Consider the following 20,490-nt stretch of genomic DNA (forward strand, 5'->3'; position numbering starts at 1 on the left):
ACTCAAACAGTTAACAACTTGTTTATAAAGAACCCAGGACTCTTCCTACCTCTGCAAATTGTATTCATCTCCTCTTGCGGCAAAACCAAAGGTATTATTAATTTATTTATTTTGCGGGTCTTCTTCTAGGTATATGTACCCTCTTTGATTTCTACATTATACTGTATAAGCTTATAAAACGTATTTTGCGTTAATTTGGTCAGTTGGTGCTGTCGCAAACAAGATATTGGTGCTGCTTTATGATGATGAGTTTATCACAGCAAGGGTCGGGTAAGATCCCTACTTCAAAAACATTACGAGACGAAGGGCCAAAGAATGATCATGATGATGACCGTCCCTATAAAAAAATCTGTAGAACCTCCTCATCTTTTGTAACAAGTCTCCCTGGTGACTGTCTAAATCTTATATTTAAGTGCCTAGAAACTAAAGATGATCGTAATTCTTTCGGATTAACTTGTCATGAATGGCTTCGTATTCAGAACAACAATCATGAATCCTTGTGGTATCGTAATAATTATGATCCAGCAGGTAATTATCCAAAAATTAGTCCCGAAAGCCTTGCCATAATTACTTGTAGGCTGTTGATTCGATTCCAACACCTCAAAAAATTGTCTCTAAGTAGGTTGCCTAGGATAACAGATTTTGTTACACCACAGTCACAGTCCTTTGGCTCCAATGTTCAATCTCTAAGTTTAGATAATTGCTCCGACTATTGCCCTGACTATTCAGATAAGCAGTTATCTTTGATATTTTCTTGGTTTCCTCGTTTGACCTACATAAGTTTGGATTCTTCTGATATTGCTGATAAAGGTTTAGATGCCCTGGCAAAATGTTGTTCATCCTTGAAAACGGTTGACCTCCAATGGTGCTGCTCGATTACTGATTCAGGATTAAGTTGTCTTTTACAAAAATGTCGAGAATTACGTTCACTTTCTATCATAGCTTGCAGCAATATAACTGGCGTTGGCTTTCTAGGGTGTGCACGAACTTTAACCCATCTTGAAGCAGGTGGGTGCAAACTTAAACCAGAGGGGATTAGAGCTATTGTTAGTGGCGGTGGACTTGAATATCTAGATCTCAAGACACCTGATTGGTTGGCTGAGGTTGATCAAGAAGGATGCATTATTAATACCGAAGCAGTTATAGTGATTTCAAAAGGTTGCCCTTTATTAGAGGAATTGTTCCTATCAAATTGTGAGGAGGTAGAGCTACAAGGATGGGAAGCTATTGGTTTGAATTGCAAAGAATTGGAATCACTTTTCGTAATGGGGTGCCAAAAGTTATGTGATATGGGGTTGCAAGCTATTTGGGATGGGTGTGATAAGCTTTCCGAATTATACATAGATAGAGAAAAACATAGTTGTAGCAGCTCCGCTCTTGAACTTTTCGAGCACAAAAAGCCTGGATGGATGTGTTTATGGCCATAGTTCGTATTCAATTCTGTGATATGTGCAAAACTTAAAACCTAGAAGTTTGTGATGCAACACCCTGCGAAATTAATTCGATGCCACTCTTTTAATCCATTAACATATTCTTTATACTCTTTTAATGCCATTAATTGTTTTTATTTACTATATTCTTTATCCTTTAGTTTATATATCTAGTTGTTTATATTTTGGGTTCGTAGAAACATACCGTAGTTGTATTTCTGGTTGAGGCAACGGTTCAGTCTCAACAAATTTGCCCATGTAGCCCAATATGGGATCTGAATTTAGTTTGGTTACCTGAAAGTTGCACGCCGCTCGAAATTTTCCTCGTGACACAAAATGAGAACTCTGTATTGATCACAAGCCTGCTTTGAGCGCTCAATCTGCGTCAGTACAAAATGAGAAGAAGCTGCTGGAAAAGATTATCCTTCTCTGCTTCAGGCGATTACCAGTCCTAAAGTGCATATTAGATTCTTTAGTTTTATTTCATTACAATTTTCAATCTGACCATCTTTATCTTCTCTAGCCGCCCCATGGAGGACTGAACAATTCCATGGAACATTATTGCAGAACGCACTAAACTTTGAGAATGTGGAACTTTTTCTCATAAAGTGCCTATGCATAATTAGAACGGTGGTTCTTACTTCAAGCTTAAAGAGATGGGCCTTTTGTTGACCTCAACTAGTTAATGGGATTGTATTTACAGAAACCTGCAGCGTGGCTATCTCATTATTTTACATGAACAATTTGCTTTAGCTCAGAAGCTCGAAATTTATGTTTGTTACTTTCCTTCTTAGACCTGTGTCACAATTTTAAGATACATCTCAAGTCAATTTAGTGCAAGTGCGATTTCTAAAAAGTTAATAGAAGTTTCATCATATTCTACTATGAAATTGAAATGAAAATTACTACCCAGTAAAAACAGAAGACTGTAGATAATGAAGACTGCCGCAGTCTGCAGTTCATAGTGTTCCAGCATACGAAAAAACTAGATGTTTACATCAAAGCCAATGTGGACATAATGAATTTCAAATGAAAATTACAATGAATACCCAGTAAAAACGGAAAAAAGGAGGAGGAGTGCACCAAAAGGTGCAACTGCTTTGCAATGACTACTACAAGATTTGCCAAAACAGCACTGAAGCACTTAAACCCTGTATAAACAGCTGTTCTAAAATGGGTACAGAAATAGGAAGTTCAATCATATTTTCTACTGCTAGGTGTTCCAACTCGCAACATCTTGGATCGTCCTCATTCATGATCAGACGTATGTACTCACCTGCTTGATGTATATACTGATTTATAGGCAAATGATCCTGCATAATTCTGTTATCAAAGGAGGTCAGCTCTTGATAGCGTACTGCGAATCCAGTTCAAAGTTGGATTACCTCTTCCTTCAACCACTGCACAGATTGATTCAGATTAATTCCCTCTAGTCTCCATTCCCTGAGTATTCCATTCACATTTATGATTACGAGATAGGATTTGCATGCTCATCACACCCTTTATTATCTACCGAAAGCTCTTGCTGCTGGTTCACGTCAGGACCCTTACCTTCAGCAGCAGCTGACACACTTTCCAAACCTTCACCTACAGCTGATACATCGATAGCGAAGCAAAGAGAAGAGTCTCCTTTTCTGAAGCACCAAATACGCAGCTTGAGTTTCCGTGCTTGCAGTTTGAACTTCTTCACAAATTCATTCCATTTGCTGCCACTTAACACGAAAACGCCCGACCATTTCTTGAGCATCATCTCAGTTGTTCCGCCTCTTAAGTCCACAACTGTGACCCTTATCTCTTTCTTCTTCTTCTTACCCGGAGTCTGTTCAATAAGGTGCTTCTTCTCATCCTTCTCAAGAAAATCTAGCAATGCTTGTGAAGAGGGTAGGTTCAGCCTTACTTTTAGTGGGTCTGTGTCGCTTGCAAAAAGCAATTTCTCATTCAACCACTGTGGAGGGACGGTGCAGCCAAGTTCAGAAATGGTATTACGAATAGCATGAGGCATATCCGGCTCTGGTGCTGGAGGTGGAATTGGCTTCTTTGCTTTCTCCCTTGTCTTCTTCATATCCTTACTTCTTCCCATGTTCATACGTTTATCTTCTTCATTATGGATAACCTGAGGTGTCTTCCTCTTCTTACCCTCGTCACTAATAACTTCCAACATCTTCCTCTTCTTATCTTTCTTATTATTAATTATTTCCAACAATTCTGGATATGGAACTGAAAGACCATACATACTGTAGTTATCCAAAATGTCACCTAACAGCTTGTAGTAATCAGTACTAGGATCTATGTCAGAAACAACTTCACCCTTTGACTCCAGATATTCGGATAATCCATCAAGATCAACTTCATCAAAAGAATCTTCACCTTGATCTAGTATAGAACTTCCTCTATTATTTTCACTACCTCCATTCAAAACCCCTGGTTCTTGATTGTCAATTTTTTCTTCATGAATATCAGCATCAAAAGCAATAAAATCTTCATTGTTAGCACGTTGAACATCAGGATCCAGTTCAGGATCATCTATTCCCATAAGTCCAGATTTACATAACTCAGAAAACTCATAATCTGAAAACTCAATATTATGAAAGTCTGATTGAGCTTCATTACTAACAGTACCATCCATTATCGAAGTTTCTTGAAATTAGTTTGTCTGCCGGATGAAGCTTTTATGGTTTAATTTTGGACGAGTTTCTTTAAGGATTTGGTTTAATTTCAAAGCAGAAATTTTGAAACTAACTTTCAGGGAGTACTGGGTTTTGATTACTTTTCTTTCTTAGGATTGAATTTCTCTGAGAAACGAAGTTTCAGAGAGAAGCAGAATGATAGATATATGTACTACTTGCAGCTCTCGGGAATTTGTGGAAGACGGTTATTCGCAAGACTTCAGTCACGTGATGTCCAATTCAAATTTTTCCAAGGCACTCGGCGTTTAACATGCACACACCCCGTAGGCCTTCGCTAACAAGTTCAAGCCGTTGCTACTGAAGCCATTTGCCTAGAGGCCATCCTTAACAGCAATAGATCCACTCCACCGTTTTCATTCCTCCAAAGCTTCCTGTTAACTACCACCCCATGAATTCTTTTTCGTGCAATAACAAGATTTCCTAGTTAAATGTAGGAATTACCTATAGGTACTATTATGGTGTTCTTAGTTAGTGGCAGGTCCACCCACTAAAGCCCAGTAACTGGAGGTCCATAATAAAAAGAAAACAATAAAATTGGACCCAAATTTTTAGTCCCTGGTCCATACACGTGCGGGACCTTTTTTGTGCATTTTTAAAATCACCGAAATACCCCTTCTCTATGAGGTTTATAACCAGTTTCATATTTCTACTCGCTCATTTTTTCAGATTCATTTTTTTCTCTCTTTCCTCTCGATGCAGCTTCAAAATCCCGACATCGTTTTTGAAGATTGTTTGTTCCAGGTATGTTTTCTAATCATCTTATTTGATTCTTTGTTAGTTTTCTTTTTTTTTTTGATTTGTTTTTTTGACCGAATCATGAGAATCAAATCGATTTTCATGATGTTTTATATTTTTTTTCCTTTTTGGTAATCGTTATAGATGTATTCCCAACTGATTTTGATGATTTACAGTTTTTTTATTAATTTATTAGTGTTTTAGATCGGCTTTGGTTTTGTTTTACTCATGGATTCATCACTTAATTTGTATGATTCAGCAGTACATATATGTCGTACTGAAAACTGCTGAATCAATTTTGTTATTAGTTATATTTTCATCACTTTTTGGTAATCGTTATAGATGTATTCCCAACTGATTTTGATGATTTACACTTTTTTATTAATTTATTAGGTTTTAGATCGGCTTTTGATTTTGTTTTACTCATGGATTCATCACTTAAGTTAGATTTACTTATACCACTTCCATTTTGTTGGTTTTAGATGTGTTTCAGTTTGTTTTTGTATATGAAGCAACAATACGTATATCCCGTACTGACAGAAACTCAATTTATTAAGAAGAAGAAGAAGATAATGATGATGATGATGATGATGCATCGCTATGATTTACGACGAGAAGATTTGCTTGTGTTTCCGGGTATGTTTTTTAATCATCTTTTTTGGTTATTTTGTTCGTTTTTCTTCATTTGATTTTTTTTCCGATTGTATTATGAAGATCAAATCGATTTTCATGATGCCATTATGTTTTTAGGTTTGATAAAGTTTTCTTTTGTGTATGAATTGACAGTACGTATACGACGTACTGATACAAAATTCTTATGATTCGGTTATATTCAAATTTTTGCCATTTTTTTTGGTTCGATATATGAGTACGTATGTGTAGTACTGAAATATGTGCTTTGATTCGGTTATATTCAGAGTTTTTCCATTGTTTTTGGGTTCGATCCATGAGTACGTATGTGTAATACTGAAGTATGTGCTTTGATTCGGTTATATTCAAAAGTTTTCCACTGTTTTTGGGTTCGATCCATGAGTAAGTATGTGTAATACTGAAATATGTGCTTTGATTCGTTTATATTTCTGAGTTTTGCTATTGTTTTTGGGTTTGATCCATGAGTATGTATGTGTAATACTGAAGTATGTGCTTTGATTCAGTTATATGCATGGATTCATCACTTCTTCTTGACATGCAATTGATTTTTTAGTTCATGAATATGCAGTACATATATGACGTACTGTTACAAACTTCTCTCTTACATCAAATAATTTTGACAGAAGCCATTCTGGTTTTTCCTTTTCATGGTATTCCAGTGCATGTATAATGAACTGGAATACTAAATAAGAAAAAGACTATTCTTGTCTCATATTAGTTATTTAGATATGAAATTGCTGTATTAGCTTGGATTCAAGATTATGTCCACTTAGCCAATCCTTAAGTTAAGGATTTAGTTGCAACAAAGCTAATCATTTCTTATTTCAGGTTCAAAGTGATCATTTTGATGAGTTTTTCGCCCCTGAGTTGGACAAACATGGTTATCAAGCTCTCTACAAGAAGAAGACAACAGAGGTTTGCTTGCGGACATTTTGATTTAATGGTCATAAACTCCAAATATTCAGTTTTGTGATAATGAATTTGTTCACTGTAGGTTTACACCGGGACTTATGCTATCGATGGTTGTGCAACATTTTTCCGAAGGGACAGATTTTCCCATGTGAAGAAATACGAGGTTTGGAGATGACAAACTTTCTTTTGAATTTATTGTTACTCTGTTGGTTCACATGTTAAACAGTTTACTTTTGTATGTAGGTCGAATTCAACAAGGCTGCTCAGTCACTGACAGATGATGTGGTCCCAATCACTCAGAAGAAAGCTGCTTTGTCTCGACTTCTTAAGGTGATTTTTCTTCTTTGGGAGTCTCTTATGCAGTTAGTTGGTGCTTAGATTCTTTCCCAGAATCTTACTCCCTGTATTATTCTATTTGTCCATTCAATTTTGTATAGGATAATGTTGCGCTAATAGCGGTTCTGGAAGCAAAATTTAGCAACCACGGAGCCGATACTCCTGGAAAGCGGCAACTTCTTTGTGTGGTAAGAAAATTGAAATGTTGTCTGTTACATTTTCATTTGTGCAAAGCATCCTAATATGTTACTCTAGTTTTCTATGTATCACTCGATCCTTGATAATCACTTTCAGGGTTTGCTGTAGATATTCAGTAGCTTCTTATGGACATCAATTTTTTTGGTTAGTTTTTTAGTGGTTATGTCACCCTGTTCAATCATGCAAAAATGTACCTCTTTTGTATTAAAGAAATACTAGAGATTAATGGTATGATCCTACAATATATGTGATGTAAAACGTATGTTGTAGTGCAGCAAATATGTACTCGAATTTGTAAGCATTCAGATATATAATCGGATTTGTAAGCAGTACGACAGATATGTATCATTAATTCTAATTTATTTATCATTGATTCTTACAGATTTGTACTCTACCTGGAAGCAGTGCAGCAAATATGTACTCGAATTTGTAATCATTCAGATATATAATCGGATTTGTAAGCAGTACGACAGATATGTACTCAGACAAATATGTACTCAAATTTGTAAGCAGTGTAACAAATATGTACTCGAATTTTTAAGCAGTGTACCAGATATGTACTCAAATTTGTAAGCAGTGTAGACACACACGTTTGGTAGTAATGGGCATTATGGACATTTCCATGTTTTAATTAATTTAATAATTTTGGACCTCCGGATAAAAAAAAATTCAGGTAGGACCCTACTATAAATAACTATATGGGCCTAGGACCAAATAAGAAATTTTCCTAGTTAAATTTGACCCCGTAGCTGGACCTGGGTCCTTCTCTAATTTTGATCCTTTATCCAAAGCTATGAATTTGGATCCTTTATCCGAAGCTATCAGTTTTGCAATCTCGCAATGCTTCATAAGCAGCTACCTTTGCAAATGCCATGTGATCATTGTCGCATTTCTCCATTTCCTCCATCTCTCAAGCTCTGAAAATATACTCCTGGGATCAAATGCACACTTTATAAAGAAATTCACCATATGAATCGCTGATAGCCTTTTTTGAGCATTACCCTCTACTACTACTCCAACATTCGAGATTTGCATACCAGATGGGATTAGAGATCTCGCGCGAGGCTCAACAATGAGGCTGTTATTCTTGCCCAGAGACATAGCCAAGCTCATGTGTGAATTGCTCTGAGTTGGTTATTCTTCTAATGCTCCTGCAACTCTCAGACAACCTCATTCATCCAACACCAATCTCCAGTTATCTGAATCTACTATGGATTTAAGACGTAGAGCAGCTCTAACTTCTTGAGTACCCAAGAGAGATTTAGAAACAGGCATACCTTGCAATGACAGGTACCACCTTAGAACAAGCCTGTTGAAGAGAAAAAGACCCAAGCAGTCGATGTTTAAGTCCTGATAATGGTGAACTTTATGTTGTCAATCTGAGCCACAATATTAGTTCCATGAACTCTAGCCAGGACTGATAAGCACTCTTTGGTATCAAACCAAACCCAAAACAACTCAAATTCTTATTTTCAAACAAAATTCATCATAAAACCCATCTTCGAATTGGTCTCAAACTCGTCAAATACTGTGAACCGACGGCATCAACTCTTCTTCTCACCTGCTTTCCCATTTCAAAGCTCAACTCAGAACTCCAATTACAGCTCGGAAAACACAATGCCTCCTTGTCTTAACCTTCTAAACCATGTTCTAACCCTTCGAATCAGCACCCAACACTCCTTAGCTAACCGGTGGCAAGAGAATTGGTTGTGAATCTGGCAGCAATAACCGGAATATCAGAGCAAGAAACAACACCATGGCAAACCGATTCAACACTCCGATTTATCATGTCAACAACATCAAATCCTTTCAACAATTCATTCGGCAACACAACTTTCTCAGGTTTTACTCCATTCGTTGAGTTTAACAGCACCGATACATCCCTTGAAATAAAAACCAAAATAAATCATAATTTCACAGTAAATCGAAATCGAAATTACACTAAAATCAAAATCAAAAGCATAGTTAAGTGAAGTGAGGAATCCATGGATTATTACCTTATTGAAGCAACCATGGAAGAGTAATCGAACAATGGCGGGAGCAATAGTAGATTCATTGCTATCGAGTTGAAGAACAGTAGATCTCATGGGAGATGAAGTGAGGTAGAAATCAAATCGAAGAGATTGATTCACAGAAAAAGTGAATGTCGGCTCTCCAATCATGGAATTAGGATCTTCTGTAATCATGTAAAGAATTATAGATACAGCGAACCTCCATTTTTTCTTAAGATTCAACATATTGTTGGCTCTCTCTCGTTTCGTTTGTTCTTTTTGTTTGCAGAATAGAAGAAACTTGAAAGGTTTTTTCCTCCTGGGACGAAAATGCCCTCCACCTTCATGATGTACGGAGGGTGTTTCTCTTTCTCATTTTTTCTCCCGCCTCTGTGAGAGGTGATGGATGTGTGACACGTGAATTAGCTCCTGATTTTCTTATTTATTAGTATTTGTTTTTTAACTGGATAAGAGAGGCGTAAAAAGATGACCGAGTCGAAACCGGTTTATCTCATCAAAGTTTCTACATCGGCCGGTATTAAAATATCTCCACATACATGCAAAGAGAAAACTGCTATTACAACCAACGTAGTTAATTTCAGATTTCGGTCCGTCTTGGACCGACACACTGAGACAACTTCATCTCAGAAAGATTCTTGATTGAAATCTCGGAGCAACTGACGAAATTCCGGTTTCGAAATTTATACATATAGTATATCAAACATTTTTCACATATAGATATAATAAAACATCACCAACTTTTATAAAAAGAAACAAATTTTTTTTTTTGAGCAAAGAAGGAGAATATTATTGATACTGGAACACAAACAAAGACAACAACTAGCCAGAACAACAAAGCAACTAACAACAACCTGGTACTTCCTTTCTGCATCTAGAATACTTGCAATGACATTTGGAGGTTCTTCTAACCACATCTGAAATCTAATACTATTTCTAGCAAGTTTTACAAGCTTATCTGCTGCAATATTACAAGACCTTTTTTGAAAGATAACTTGACAAGACTCTAACTTTTGAAGAAAATGTTGACACTCTAGGATTATGTTTTGATCTTCCCATTTAAAGCCTTCAACACTACCCAAACAACTACTAATGACTGACCTATTATCTCCTTCTATGATGACCCGCTGAAACTGCATTTCTTTAATCCAGTGAAGAGCTCTGAGTAACACCAAAGCTTCAGCTTGATTCACATCTCTGGCTCTTGTTGAGAAGGCCATTGCTGCCATGAATTTTCCTGTATAATCACGAGCAATCAGAGCAAAACCAGCATTAGTATTTTCAGATAAAAAGAAAGCATCAATGTTAATTTTTATCCAATTTTCAGGGGTTTTTTTCCAAGTGTCCTGAGAATTATTGCCAGAACTAGTTTGATTTTCCTCTTACATATCAGGATTATTCAAATGGATGCCATTAACATAAGCAATAAGTCTTTGCACTATATTCCTGGGATGATAAGATTTTTTTCCTGCACTTTTTCACATCTAGCTTTCCAAAGGTGCCATAGAGTGCAGGCTTCTAAACAAGTTAAATTGTTGTTGGTAGCTTCTAGAGAATGAGCATCTGCAAACCAAGAAATTATCCAGTTTTTAGTAGAGGTGTACATGCTCTTAGAGTGTTGAAGGGCTACTGAACTGCATCTGAGTATCTACAGCTACGAAGTAGGTGAGTGCTTGTTTCTTCTTCCTCATTGTAGAAAGTGCAAAGGCTGCTAACTTCTTTTTTGTATTTGTTAACTTTCATGTTAACTGGGAGAGCATCATGGAAGCATTTCCATAAGAATTGTTGAACTTTATAAGGAACTTGAAGATGCCATAGCTTGAGCCATTGAGATTCTTGTAGGGGATTTGATTGTTGATGAAGTTGTTGGTTCTCAATCTTCATAATGTGGTTGTGGAGAGAATTTGAAGTGAATCTACCACAGTAAGTAAGTTTCCATATCAACTTGTGTTTTCCATTAGTGGGAATTCTAATGAGAAGAATTTTCCTTATATGCTCAGCTGTGAATTGATCTTGAAGTCTGTTTAAACTCCAACTTTTTGTATCTTGATCTATGAGATCTGAGACTTTTAAATTTAAGTTGATTGAAGAACTTGTAGATGCACCTGAGACTTATGAAATATTAAACCATCTGTGTTTGTGAGCATAAACTAAAGAGCCATCTCCAATTTCCCAAATGTAGTGAGACTTTATGAACTGAAGCCCCCTTTGTATACTTTTCCTATCCTAGTCCGAGACTTAGATAATAAGCTAGAAATTAAGACTTATAATTTTGATCACTAACATTGACAACACATGCTTGATATAGCAACGCATGCAAGGTCGACCGAGCTATGCTCTAACATCCTTATCCCTCAAATGTATGGAAAAACTAAAAACCCAACCACTATGATCCCCCATATCCCTGCATAAATAGGAATACCCCTTCTCTACTTGGAAAACTGGATCAGATCTGATCCAGGTAGTAGGGAAGGGAAATCAGACGGAAACTGAGTTTCCGTGTTAAAAGCTACTTACGGATACTCAGTTTCCGTTTTTCAGTTGAAACGAATACTTAGTATTCGTGACTTTTTACACGGAAACTAAGTATCCTTTTTTGGTTTTTTTTAGTTTTACCCTAAAACTTTTCGTTTTTACTAAAACCCTTTTTTTATCTATGATATCTATTTTTTACCTATTATATCTCTTTTTTTTTACTCTATGTTATCTTTCTTTACCTAAACAAATATATTCCAATGACAAAAAAAAATGGGGAAAAAAAAAGACGGAAACTAAGTTTCCGTTTAACGTTATTTACACGGAAACTGTCATGTAGGGAAGGGATAAAAGTACACCATAGTGAGACTTGCTTTTCACCCATTTGAGGGATAAGGAAGGGATGCCTTGCACCATAGTGCTTGGCCTAAGCAGTCACCGAAATAACGAGACCCATCTCTGTACATACGATCACCACGACAATAAGCTCTTATCTTCTTGTTGTAATTAATCTCAATTCCATTTACATTGAAGTCCCAATTGCATTTGTAATTTCCCAAAATTTGTTTCCCGTTGTAAAATAAATCCACTACAAACCATAACTTCAGTCCAAATGGAGAAACCCCAAATCTGTCGAACTTGGGATTGAGAATAACCACCACTTACTGAAATTCTTCAACCATTACAACAGTCGACACACAGTATCTTCAAGTATTCTTTTTGCTGATTTTGGAAAGAGAACTCACACTCCATATACCTAGAGGAGAAGAAGAAGACGACGATAAAAAATGTTTTTTGTAGTTCTCTGTGCTGTCTTAATCTCTGTAATCGAAGACCAGATTATGGTGAGGATTTTCTGAAGCATAAATTGGATAATCAAAGAGGGGATGCGGGAACGAATTTGGGGAGACCACTATTCGGGGATACCAAATAAAAAAAACTTACCCCCTAGACAAAATCCAACCCCATATAATGGAGAATACCTTCCAATTTGTGAGAGTATCCCATAATTGTGCCTTCTTTATAGAACTAGTGAGTTTTTCAACTATAATTATCATAACTAGTTATTAAATTTTTTAAAAAATACTCATATATGGAAGGATCCCCTCACATTGTTATTTTCACACAATCTCATACGTTTAAAGATATTTTTTTCAATCAAAATTAAACGGTAACTTATTTGAAATTAATGTTTTTGGAAAATGTTTACAAAGATCTACATACTCACAAAAAATGATTTCATTCTGAAACGTATAACTCTACCATCTACTACTTTGAAAATTGACCGTCGAAAGTCGACTAAGTTTCAAACGTTAAAATAAAGATTGATAACCGGTGAAGTTTGGTATTTCAAATACGTTAATGTTTGATTTTGATTAAGAAAATATTTCTCGATGTGTGAGATAATTTGGAAATAAGAGTATGCAAGAATCCTCCCGCCACTCATATAATAGATAACTAATTATTATGAGCTCATAATCTACTATAAGGCTAACCCCTATGATCTTCTAATCTAGCCGCTAGATTAGCAGTCCACGTCATCTAGGACAACCTCCTAAGTCCTATGGGAATGCTAATCTAGCAGCTAGATTAGCAGTCCGCGTCATCTGGGACCACTGCCCAGCGTTGTTTGGTTCAACGCTTTAAATTTTAGACGTCAGATCAAATTTGTGATTTTTGTGATCCGTGTGATTTTTGTGAGTGCTGAATGGTTCAGCCCTAAGGTCACTTTTTAAACGATAAACTATTCAGGGCTTCAATCTCGCTGCTAGTTGAACTGCGATCACTTGGTAGGAGAGAGAAGTAGTGTTAACTTTTAAACCACTTTTTTTTTTTTTTTGATTTGCAACACTTTTTGGCCAATCTAGCAGCTCAATCTAGCCCATGGGGTTTAACGATTAGGCTAAGTCCTATGGTCTTCTAATCTAGCAGCTAGATTAGAAGTCCACGTCAGCTAGGACAACCTCCTAATTCATATGGGATGGCTAATCTAGCATCTAGATTAGCAGTCCACTTCATCTGGGACCATTGCCCAGCGCTGTTTGGTTCAACACTTTAAATCTCAGCCGTTAGATCAAATTTTGTGATTTTTGTGGTTCGTGTGATTTTTGTGAGCGATGAACTATTCAGCGTAAAGGTCACTTTTTGAGTGCTGGACCGTTCAACGCTTCAATCTCTGACCTTAGATCAAATTTTGTTATTTTTGTGGCCCATGTGATTTTTTTGAGCGTTGAACCATTTAACGTTAGGGTAACTTTTTCAGCGCTGAATCATTCAGCGTTTCAATCTCGCTACTAGTTGAACTGCGAGCAAATGCTAGGAGAGAGAACTAGCAAATGCTAGTGTTAACTTTTAGACCACACTTTTTTTTTGAATTGCAACATTTAACTGCCAATCTAGCAGCTTAATAATCTAGTCCATAAGATTTAACCTTAGGCTAAGTCCTATGATCTTCTAACCTAGCAGCTAGATTAGCATTCCACGTCAGTTAGAAAAATCTCCTAAGTCCTATGATATTGTTAATCTAGCAGCGAGTCGCGGAACCAAACAGCGCCTAGCGCTGAACCAAACATCGTTTGACCAACAAATTGGTTGACTGGATGATATTATTACTGTAAACATCACATTTTGTTATTAATTAATTATTTTCTCCTTTGTCCGTATTAAGAATTTAATGTTCAGAGTCTTCAGACTGCATGAAAGCTCACCTTTATTGTTTGTTTTGGCGACCACTTCCCTTGATGGGTGGATATGTTTACACGTGTAATTTGGATAGTGAAAATCTCAAGTACTAATTGTACTAGGTACCAAATGTTTAATAAATGTCAAGAGAGGGTACGTATTTGTCGGAAACATTTGCTTTAAAATCATCCAGCGGTGAATCGTTCAGCGTTGGAACCACTTTTTCAGCGCTGAATCATTTAGCGGTTCAATCTCGTTGCTAGTTGAACTGCGAGCAAATGCTAGGAGAGAGAACTAGCAAGTACAAGTGTTAACTTTTATACCACACATTTTTTTTGGATTTGCAACACTTTTTGACCAATCTAGCAGCTCAATCTAGCCCATAGGAGTTAGCCTTCGCCTTAGTCCTATGAGCTAGATATCTAGCTGCTAGATTAGCCATCCACGTCAGCATGGGAAACCTTCTAAGTCCTATGGGATGGCTAATCTAGCAGCTAGATTGTCAGCGGGACCACCATCTAATGCCGAACGGTTCAACGCTTTAAATCTCAGCCGTTAGATCAAAAAAAATTCTCCCGCGCTGAATGGTTCAGCGTTTATACCACTTTTTTAGCGCTGAACGGTTCAGCATTTCAAATTCGCTGATAGTTGAACTGCCAGCAATTGCTAGGAGAGAGAAGTAACCAGATAGAGTGTTAACTTTTTTCTTGAGTTGCAATACTTTTTGGCCAATTTAGCAGTCCAATCTAGCCCATTGGGGTTAGCCTTATAACAAATAGCCCTAATGTGGTCATCTTCCACGTGGGTTTTTGTTTGACACACATCCCATGCGTAAGACTAGGGCTGCACATGGGTCGGGTTGGGTCGGGTTTGGCCTCACCCGTCACCCAACCCACTGATGGTGGGTAACAGAAGTTGTCACCCACAACCAACCCAACATTACAATGGGTCGATTTTCACCCGACCCACATTACGGTGGGTTGGATCGGGTGGGTGGTGGGTTATCCACCATAAAATACAATGAACATTACATTAAGAACCCAATTGAAATAAGCCAACCCAAAATCAATCTTAGGAAACAAAACCCTAATTAGTATTTACAAATTACAATGATTCCTAGTCTCACCTTTGGTTGTTGGTTTACTGGTGACGATGTTGATTGATTGCTGCTGGTGATGCTGTGATTTGATTTACAAAGCGAAGAGAAAATGAAAAAATAAACTGAGCCTCTGAGACTGCCGTTGAAGGGAACTGATTGAAGACTCTTCAGTGAAGAGAAGCTACCGATGATTAGGTTTAGGCATTATATATTATCACTTCAATGGATGTGGTTCATCTAGGATAGGTAATCTAAGGGTTAGCATTAATTTAGAAATATTTAGGTGGGTGGGTGGGTTGGGTCGGGTGAGGGAAATTGTCACCCACAGTCGACCCACCATACGATGGGTTTTGAAGTTGTGACTCATAGTCGACCCGCTCCTAAGAGGGTTGGGTTGGGTGCGGGTAATTTCAGACGGGTGTGGGTTGGGTTGGTGGGTTGAGTCGGTTTTGTGCAGCCCTACGTAAGACAACCCGTCTCACATGCCGTTTGAACACATTAACCTTTTTGTCAATTTTTTTGAATTTTTTTCTTTTCTAAGGAATTATCTCAAAATTTAATTAGGTCTAAAAACGTGTGCGAAACCAAGTTCACAGAATCCCCATGAATACTCCAAAGTGTTAACCCCAGAACTTTCTGTTTTAGAGAAAAACTAGAACCTTCTGTTTGATCACTCGTTGAGATTAAATCCCCAATTTTAGAAAATCCCAAAAATAGAGGAGTTTAAGAAACCTTAATTTAAGATTTGCGTCGTAAATGTCTGCAGCAATTAATACAGTAATCTTCACCACCACCACCAGATTATCATCAGCGGTCTTAAAACCTTGTAACCGGTTTCTCTTCACATCTTCATCTTCTTCTCTCATTAAAACCACTTCATTACCGATCTCTGCAACATCCATTCCGTGTTACAATTCTGGAATCTGTCTGAATCGGAGTATTTTCCGTGCCTTCTCATCATCATCGTCTGCTGTTAATAATACAATGACTGATGTCTCCGATTCTTCTATGGATGCTGTTCAGAGACGTCTTATGTTCGAAGATGAGTAAGTTTTTATTTCTATTTGTTTTTCGAGAATCAGAACCAAAATTAACGAATTAGGTTTTGTAGATGAAATGAGTTGTTAATAGATTGTTAATTGTAATTAGTGAGGTATAATTCTAATTGGCCGTTTGGTATGAATTCATTTCGTTAAGTTGGGAGTATGGTATAAATTCGATTATTCAAGATCTTGGATTTGTGCTGCTTGTTGTGCTTAATTCGTATGGCAGATTAGTATATCTAAGATTGTTGTTTTCTCGTATAAGAGATGAAATTGTTATGATGTTATGCTTCTGGATGAATTTCGATGCCTTGCGTATGCAGTAGGTAGTGATTGCATGTAATGGAGGAGGATGAGGTTCTAGGTAGGTTAATAGAAATCCCGAGCAGAAGGAAAAAGACCACAGATACATTGTTGTCGGAATGGGAGATGAGAATTGTGATGTTTTCAGTACCTATTAATTGAGACTCTGACTTGGTTACCAATGGAATCTCTTTCATTGATTCTTCCGGGGATCATGCAAAGATTGGACAATCTGACCTTTGTTTGCAGCAAGAACTTATTGAGAAGCTTGTGCCACATGATCTTTAATGTGGAAACATCTTCAAGTTTCTCCCCAACAACATCCACATAAAGAAACCTTGTTCCCTTAACTCCCTGAAATACACTTTTAGCAGACATGAATTTTGATAGGTGTTAAAAAATATTTTTTGCGCTTCACCTACAAAAATTAGAAAACTAAATTTAGATTTTCGATGATAATTATAAGGTTTAGAAACAAATATGCACTAACCAATAACAGGATCATGCATAACTATTACACATACCTTGATTGCATTAACATCTATCTTGCCATTATGGTTTGGTTATGTAGAGGCCATCTTAATTGCTTTCCATTGGCAAGGTAGATGTTGATGCAATCAAGTTACATGTAATAATTATGTATGATTTTGTTCTGATTAGTATATAATTGTTTTCAAACTCTATAAGTTTCATGGAGGACGTGGATTTAGTTTCCTGATTTTGGTAGGTGAAGCGCAAAAAATGTTCTTACCACCTATTTCAGGAAGTTAAGGGAACATGGTTTCTTTATGTGGATGCTGTTTGAGAGAAAACTTAAGATGTTTGCAAGAACATTAAAGGTCCCGCGGGAGAAGCTTCTCAACAAGCTCTTGCTGCAAACAAAGATCAGATTCCATTGGGCAATGAAAAAGACGATGGAATCACTTTCATTGTTCGCTCAAGTTTTTAGGATAAGGATAGTTGGTTTTGGTACTTTGGTATAGTTCTCAGTACTTGTTGTCATTTTTATAGTTCTTGTGGTATCTGCGGATTCCCTTCTCACTAATTATTTTTCTACATTTTCTCTGCTTAAGAATTGGTATGGTTACAAACCATTTTTTAGTCTTACCATTTATCGTCTTCTTGGCAGATGTATTTTAGTGGATGAGAATGACAATGTTGTTGGCCATGATTCTAAATACAACTGTAAGTGACAGTATTACTTTTATATATCACAACTTCTTTTAAAATTTCTTTAAAGTTACAGCTTACATGCTAAATCGGTGTGCACGTGCACTCAGGTGACCTGTAAAATGTTGTTTAATGTTTAAGATTAAGACATAGTCTAGAAATAAATCCTTATAGCTTAGAATGTGGAACAAGGGCATACCATGAATTTGGAATTAATTTTGCACCCTCCGCTTCCCATTTGTTCAAGGCATACGACATTATATTTGTTCATTTTTCCAATATAAATTTCTTCTCAAACTCCCTGTAACTCTGTCAACGTCATAAATATAAAGTCTCACATTATATATCTTTCTGTTTAGCAGACTACCCATTTGGCTTGGCACATCAGTGCCTAACTATTTCCATATTGTGCAGGCCATTTAATGGAAAAAATAGAATCCGAAAATCTGCTGCATAGAGCTTTCAGTGTTTTCCTATTCAACCCCAAATATGAGTTGCTACTTCAGGTATGTCAAATTTATTGGCATGATCAACGCAAACTTTAAACTATTTTAATAAGATTATATTTTCCTTCTGGTCTTAGTAAGTTCACAGTGGAATTATCACTGAGAAAAGACAGATATTGAAAGAGGGCCTGTTATATACTCAAGCAAAGACAACCAAAGAGCCCGAGTCAGCACCTGGGTCATTTGACTCTCTAAAATCATCTAGTACCGTCTTAATGAAGTGGGACTAGACTTATCTGGACTTTGTTCTGTACCAGAATGTGGGTAAAGAGCCACCTCCCATAAACAATGGTGTCAAGTAATAAGAATAAAAGACCAAGTAAGATGGGTTTAAGAAAACTCACCCTCTTTCATTCATTGAGTTGAAGAAAACTCACCCTCTTTCATTCATATCAGCATTAACAAATGAAGTTATAGTATCATAGCTTGGGCGTAAAGCAAAGGTCGGTCCAAAACCTAAACTTATTGTGCCAGGGATGCCACAAGCAGAAAATTACAGAATACTACTGTAGTTTAGTTTCACAAAAGAAGGTAGCCAGTACATCACTACCCTAGGTGAAAAACAGACACGACACAATAACCTAAAATAAGTGGTCTCAGACAGCTCCCTGATGGTTGTAAATTTAGTATTTAACTTAAATGTGTGTGGAGCTAAGTTATGTTATTTTTGTTATTGGGAAGTGATTTTGAATGCTTATGATGACATAAGTCTGTCTATTCCTTGGCCAGCAACGATCTGCTACAAAGGTAACCTTCCCCTTGGTTTGGACAAATGCGTGCTGCAGCCATCCCCTTTATCGTGAATCTGAGCTTATAGAAGAGAACTACTTAGGTATGTATCTTGTGTTAAAGTAATTTCTTTACTTCAATTAAAGGGCTGATTTCTGATTAATTTTGGTTCGTGTTTCTTTTACAGGGGTTAGGAACGCTGCACAAAGGAAGCTGTTAGACGAATTGGGTATTCCTGCAGAAGACGTGCCTGTCGATGAGTTCACACCTCTAGGTCGAATTCTGTACAAGGCTCCATCAGATGGCAAGTGGGGGGAGCATGAATGTAAGAATTACTAACTTAGATAAATGACTTGGTTTTTCTCTATGCTGTTTTTTAGATATGTGCATTTCAAATCAGAGATCCCAAATATTTATATCTGTGTCACTGCACAGAAGAGAGAATTTCGTCTGTTCTCTAAATTGGTCTGAACCAAATATGGACACCCGAAGCACCCAGCCATGGTGACTAACTTGTGGCCAAGGGTCAGCATAAACTAGAGCAAGAAGTTTACTGGCTCGGGATGTTTTCAGTGACCTTGGTAACAGTATGCTAGTGTGTTTGTAGTTCGCGCAGCAGCTTCATTTCTGACTCTGACTTTCTGTTTTCTTGTTGATGTAGTGGATTATCTACTCTTCATTGTCCGAGATGTGAAAATGCATCCAAACCCTGACGAAGTTGCTGATGTTAAGTATGTAAATCGTGAAGAACTGAAAGATTTAGTAAAGAAAGCTGATGCAGGTGAAGTAAAGCTATCCCCTTGGTTCAGACTAGTTGTCGACAATTTCTTATTCAAATGGTGGGACCAAGTTGAACAAGGTACACTTCAAGAAGCTGTTGACATGAAAACCATTCACAAGTTAACCTAGAAGTACAAGCACCAGTATTATACATATACAAAAAAACCAAGTGTAATCCCCACATGCACGCTCGCACCGCAAACTTAAATCTTCCATATCCTGTCATGCTCATGATATATGTACGTAGGCAGAAGACAGATATATTGCGCTCATGGTTTGGAGAGAGTGTATGCTTGGGTCAGATAATGCCAAGTTGCTTCATGGCACGAAATGTGCAAAAAGTTGCTTTTGTTCAATTTGATCTTTTAATAAGGTTTGAAATTGTAGAACACTGTTATCATTACCTGTATGTAATTATGTATCATATTAAAACTAGCAAAATAAGCAGAGATTCTGCACGTTACTATTTTTCTTTTTTTGGGAATGGAAATAAGTAGAATTTCTGTCGGTTGAGGCACTTTTTAGGAAGACCTCCGTTTGGAACGCTTGGTCTTAAAAGTGATGTGAACTTTTATAGAACGTCTCTTTAAGTTGGTTGGGAAAGTCTTACTGGATTCCGGCTTTCACAGTTAACCGGCCAGATTTATCTCGGTGGATTGGTGATTTCCCGTTACCCCAGCCCAAAAGGTCCAGCTCCACCATTTTGACAAAATTTCTTCCTCAAATGATGGGAGTCTGGCGAAGA

General features: G+C 37.1%; 2 protein-coding genes and 1 long non-coding RNA gene across 3 annotated transcripts; all 3 read left to right on the top strand.

The window, feature by feature from the left end:
* Positions 1–245: 245 nt before the first annotated feature.
* LOC113359749 (F-box/LRR-repeat protein 12-like) lies at positions 246–1,427 on the top strand. Its single transcript, XM_026603334.1, has one exon. The coding sequence runs from the start codon at positions 246–248 to the stop codon at positions 1,425–1,427; it is 1,182 nt and encodes a 393-aa protein (XP_026459119.1).
* A 4,851-nt stretch (positions 1,428–6,278) lies between these two features.
* Positions 6,279–6,927, top strand: LOC113336309. Its single transcript, XR_003353690.1, has 4 exons — positions 6,279–6,418; positions 6,498–6,578; positions 6,659–6,745; positions 6,853–6,927. It is a non-coding gene; the product is annotated as an uncharacterized LOC113336309 (long non-coding RNA).
* An 8,840-nt stretch (positions 6,928–15,767) lies between these two features.
* Positions 15,768–20,213, top strand: LOC113315229 (isopentenyl-diphosphate Delta-isomerase I-like). The gene is made up of 6 exons (XM_026563536.1): positions 15,768–16,260; positions 17,690–17,745; positions 18,145–18,236; positions 18,966–19,068; positions 19,153–19,290; positions 19,627–20,213. The coding sequence occupies exons 1-6, from the start codon at positions 15,971–15,973 to the stop codon at positions 19,872–19,874; spliced, it is 927 nt and encodes a 308-aa protein (XP_026419321.1). The 5' UTR covers positions 15,768–15,970; the 3' UTR covers positions 19,875–20,213.
* Positions 20,214–20,490: the final 277 nt, after the last annotated feature.

Source organism: Papaver somniferum, chromosome 1 (assembly GCF_003573695.1).
Source record: "Papaver somniferum cultivar HN1 chromosome 1, ASM357369v1, whole genome shotgun sequence".
In the NCBI taxonomy this organism is placed as follows: Eukaryota; Viridiplantae; Streptophyta; class Magnoliopsida; order Ranunculales; family Papaveraceae; genus Papaver; species Papaver somniferum.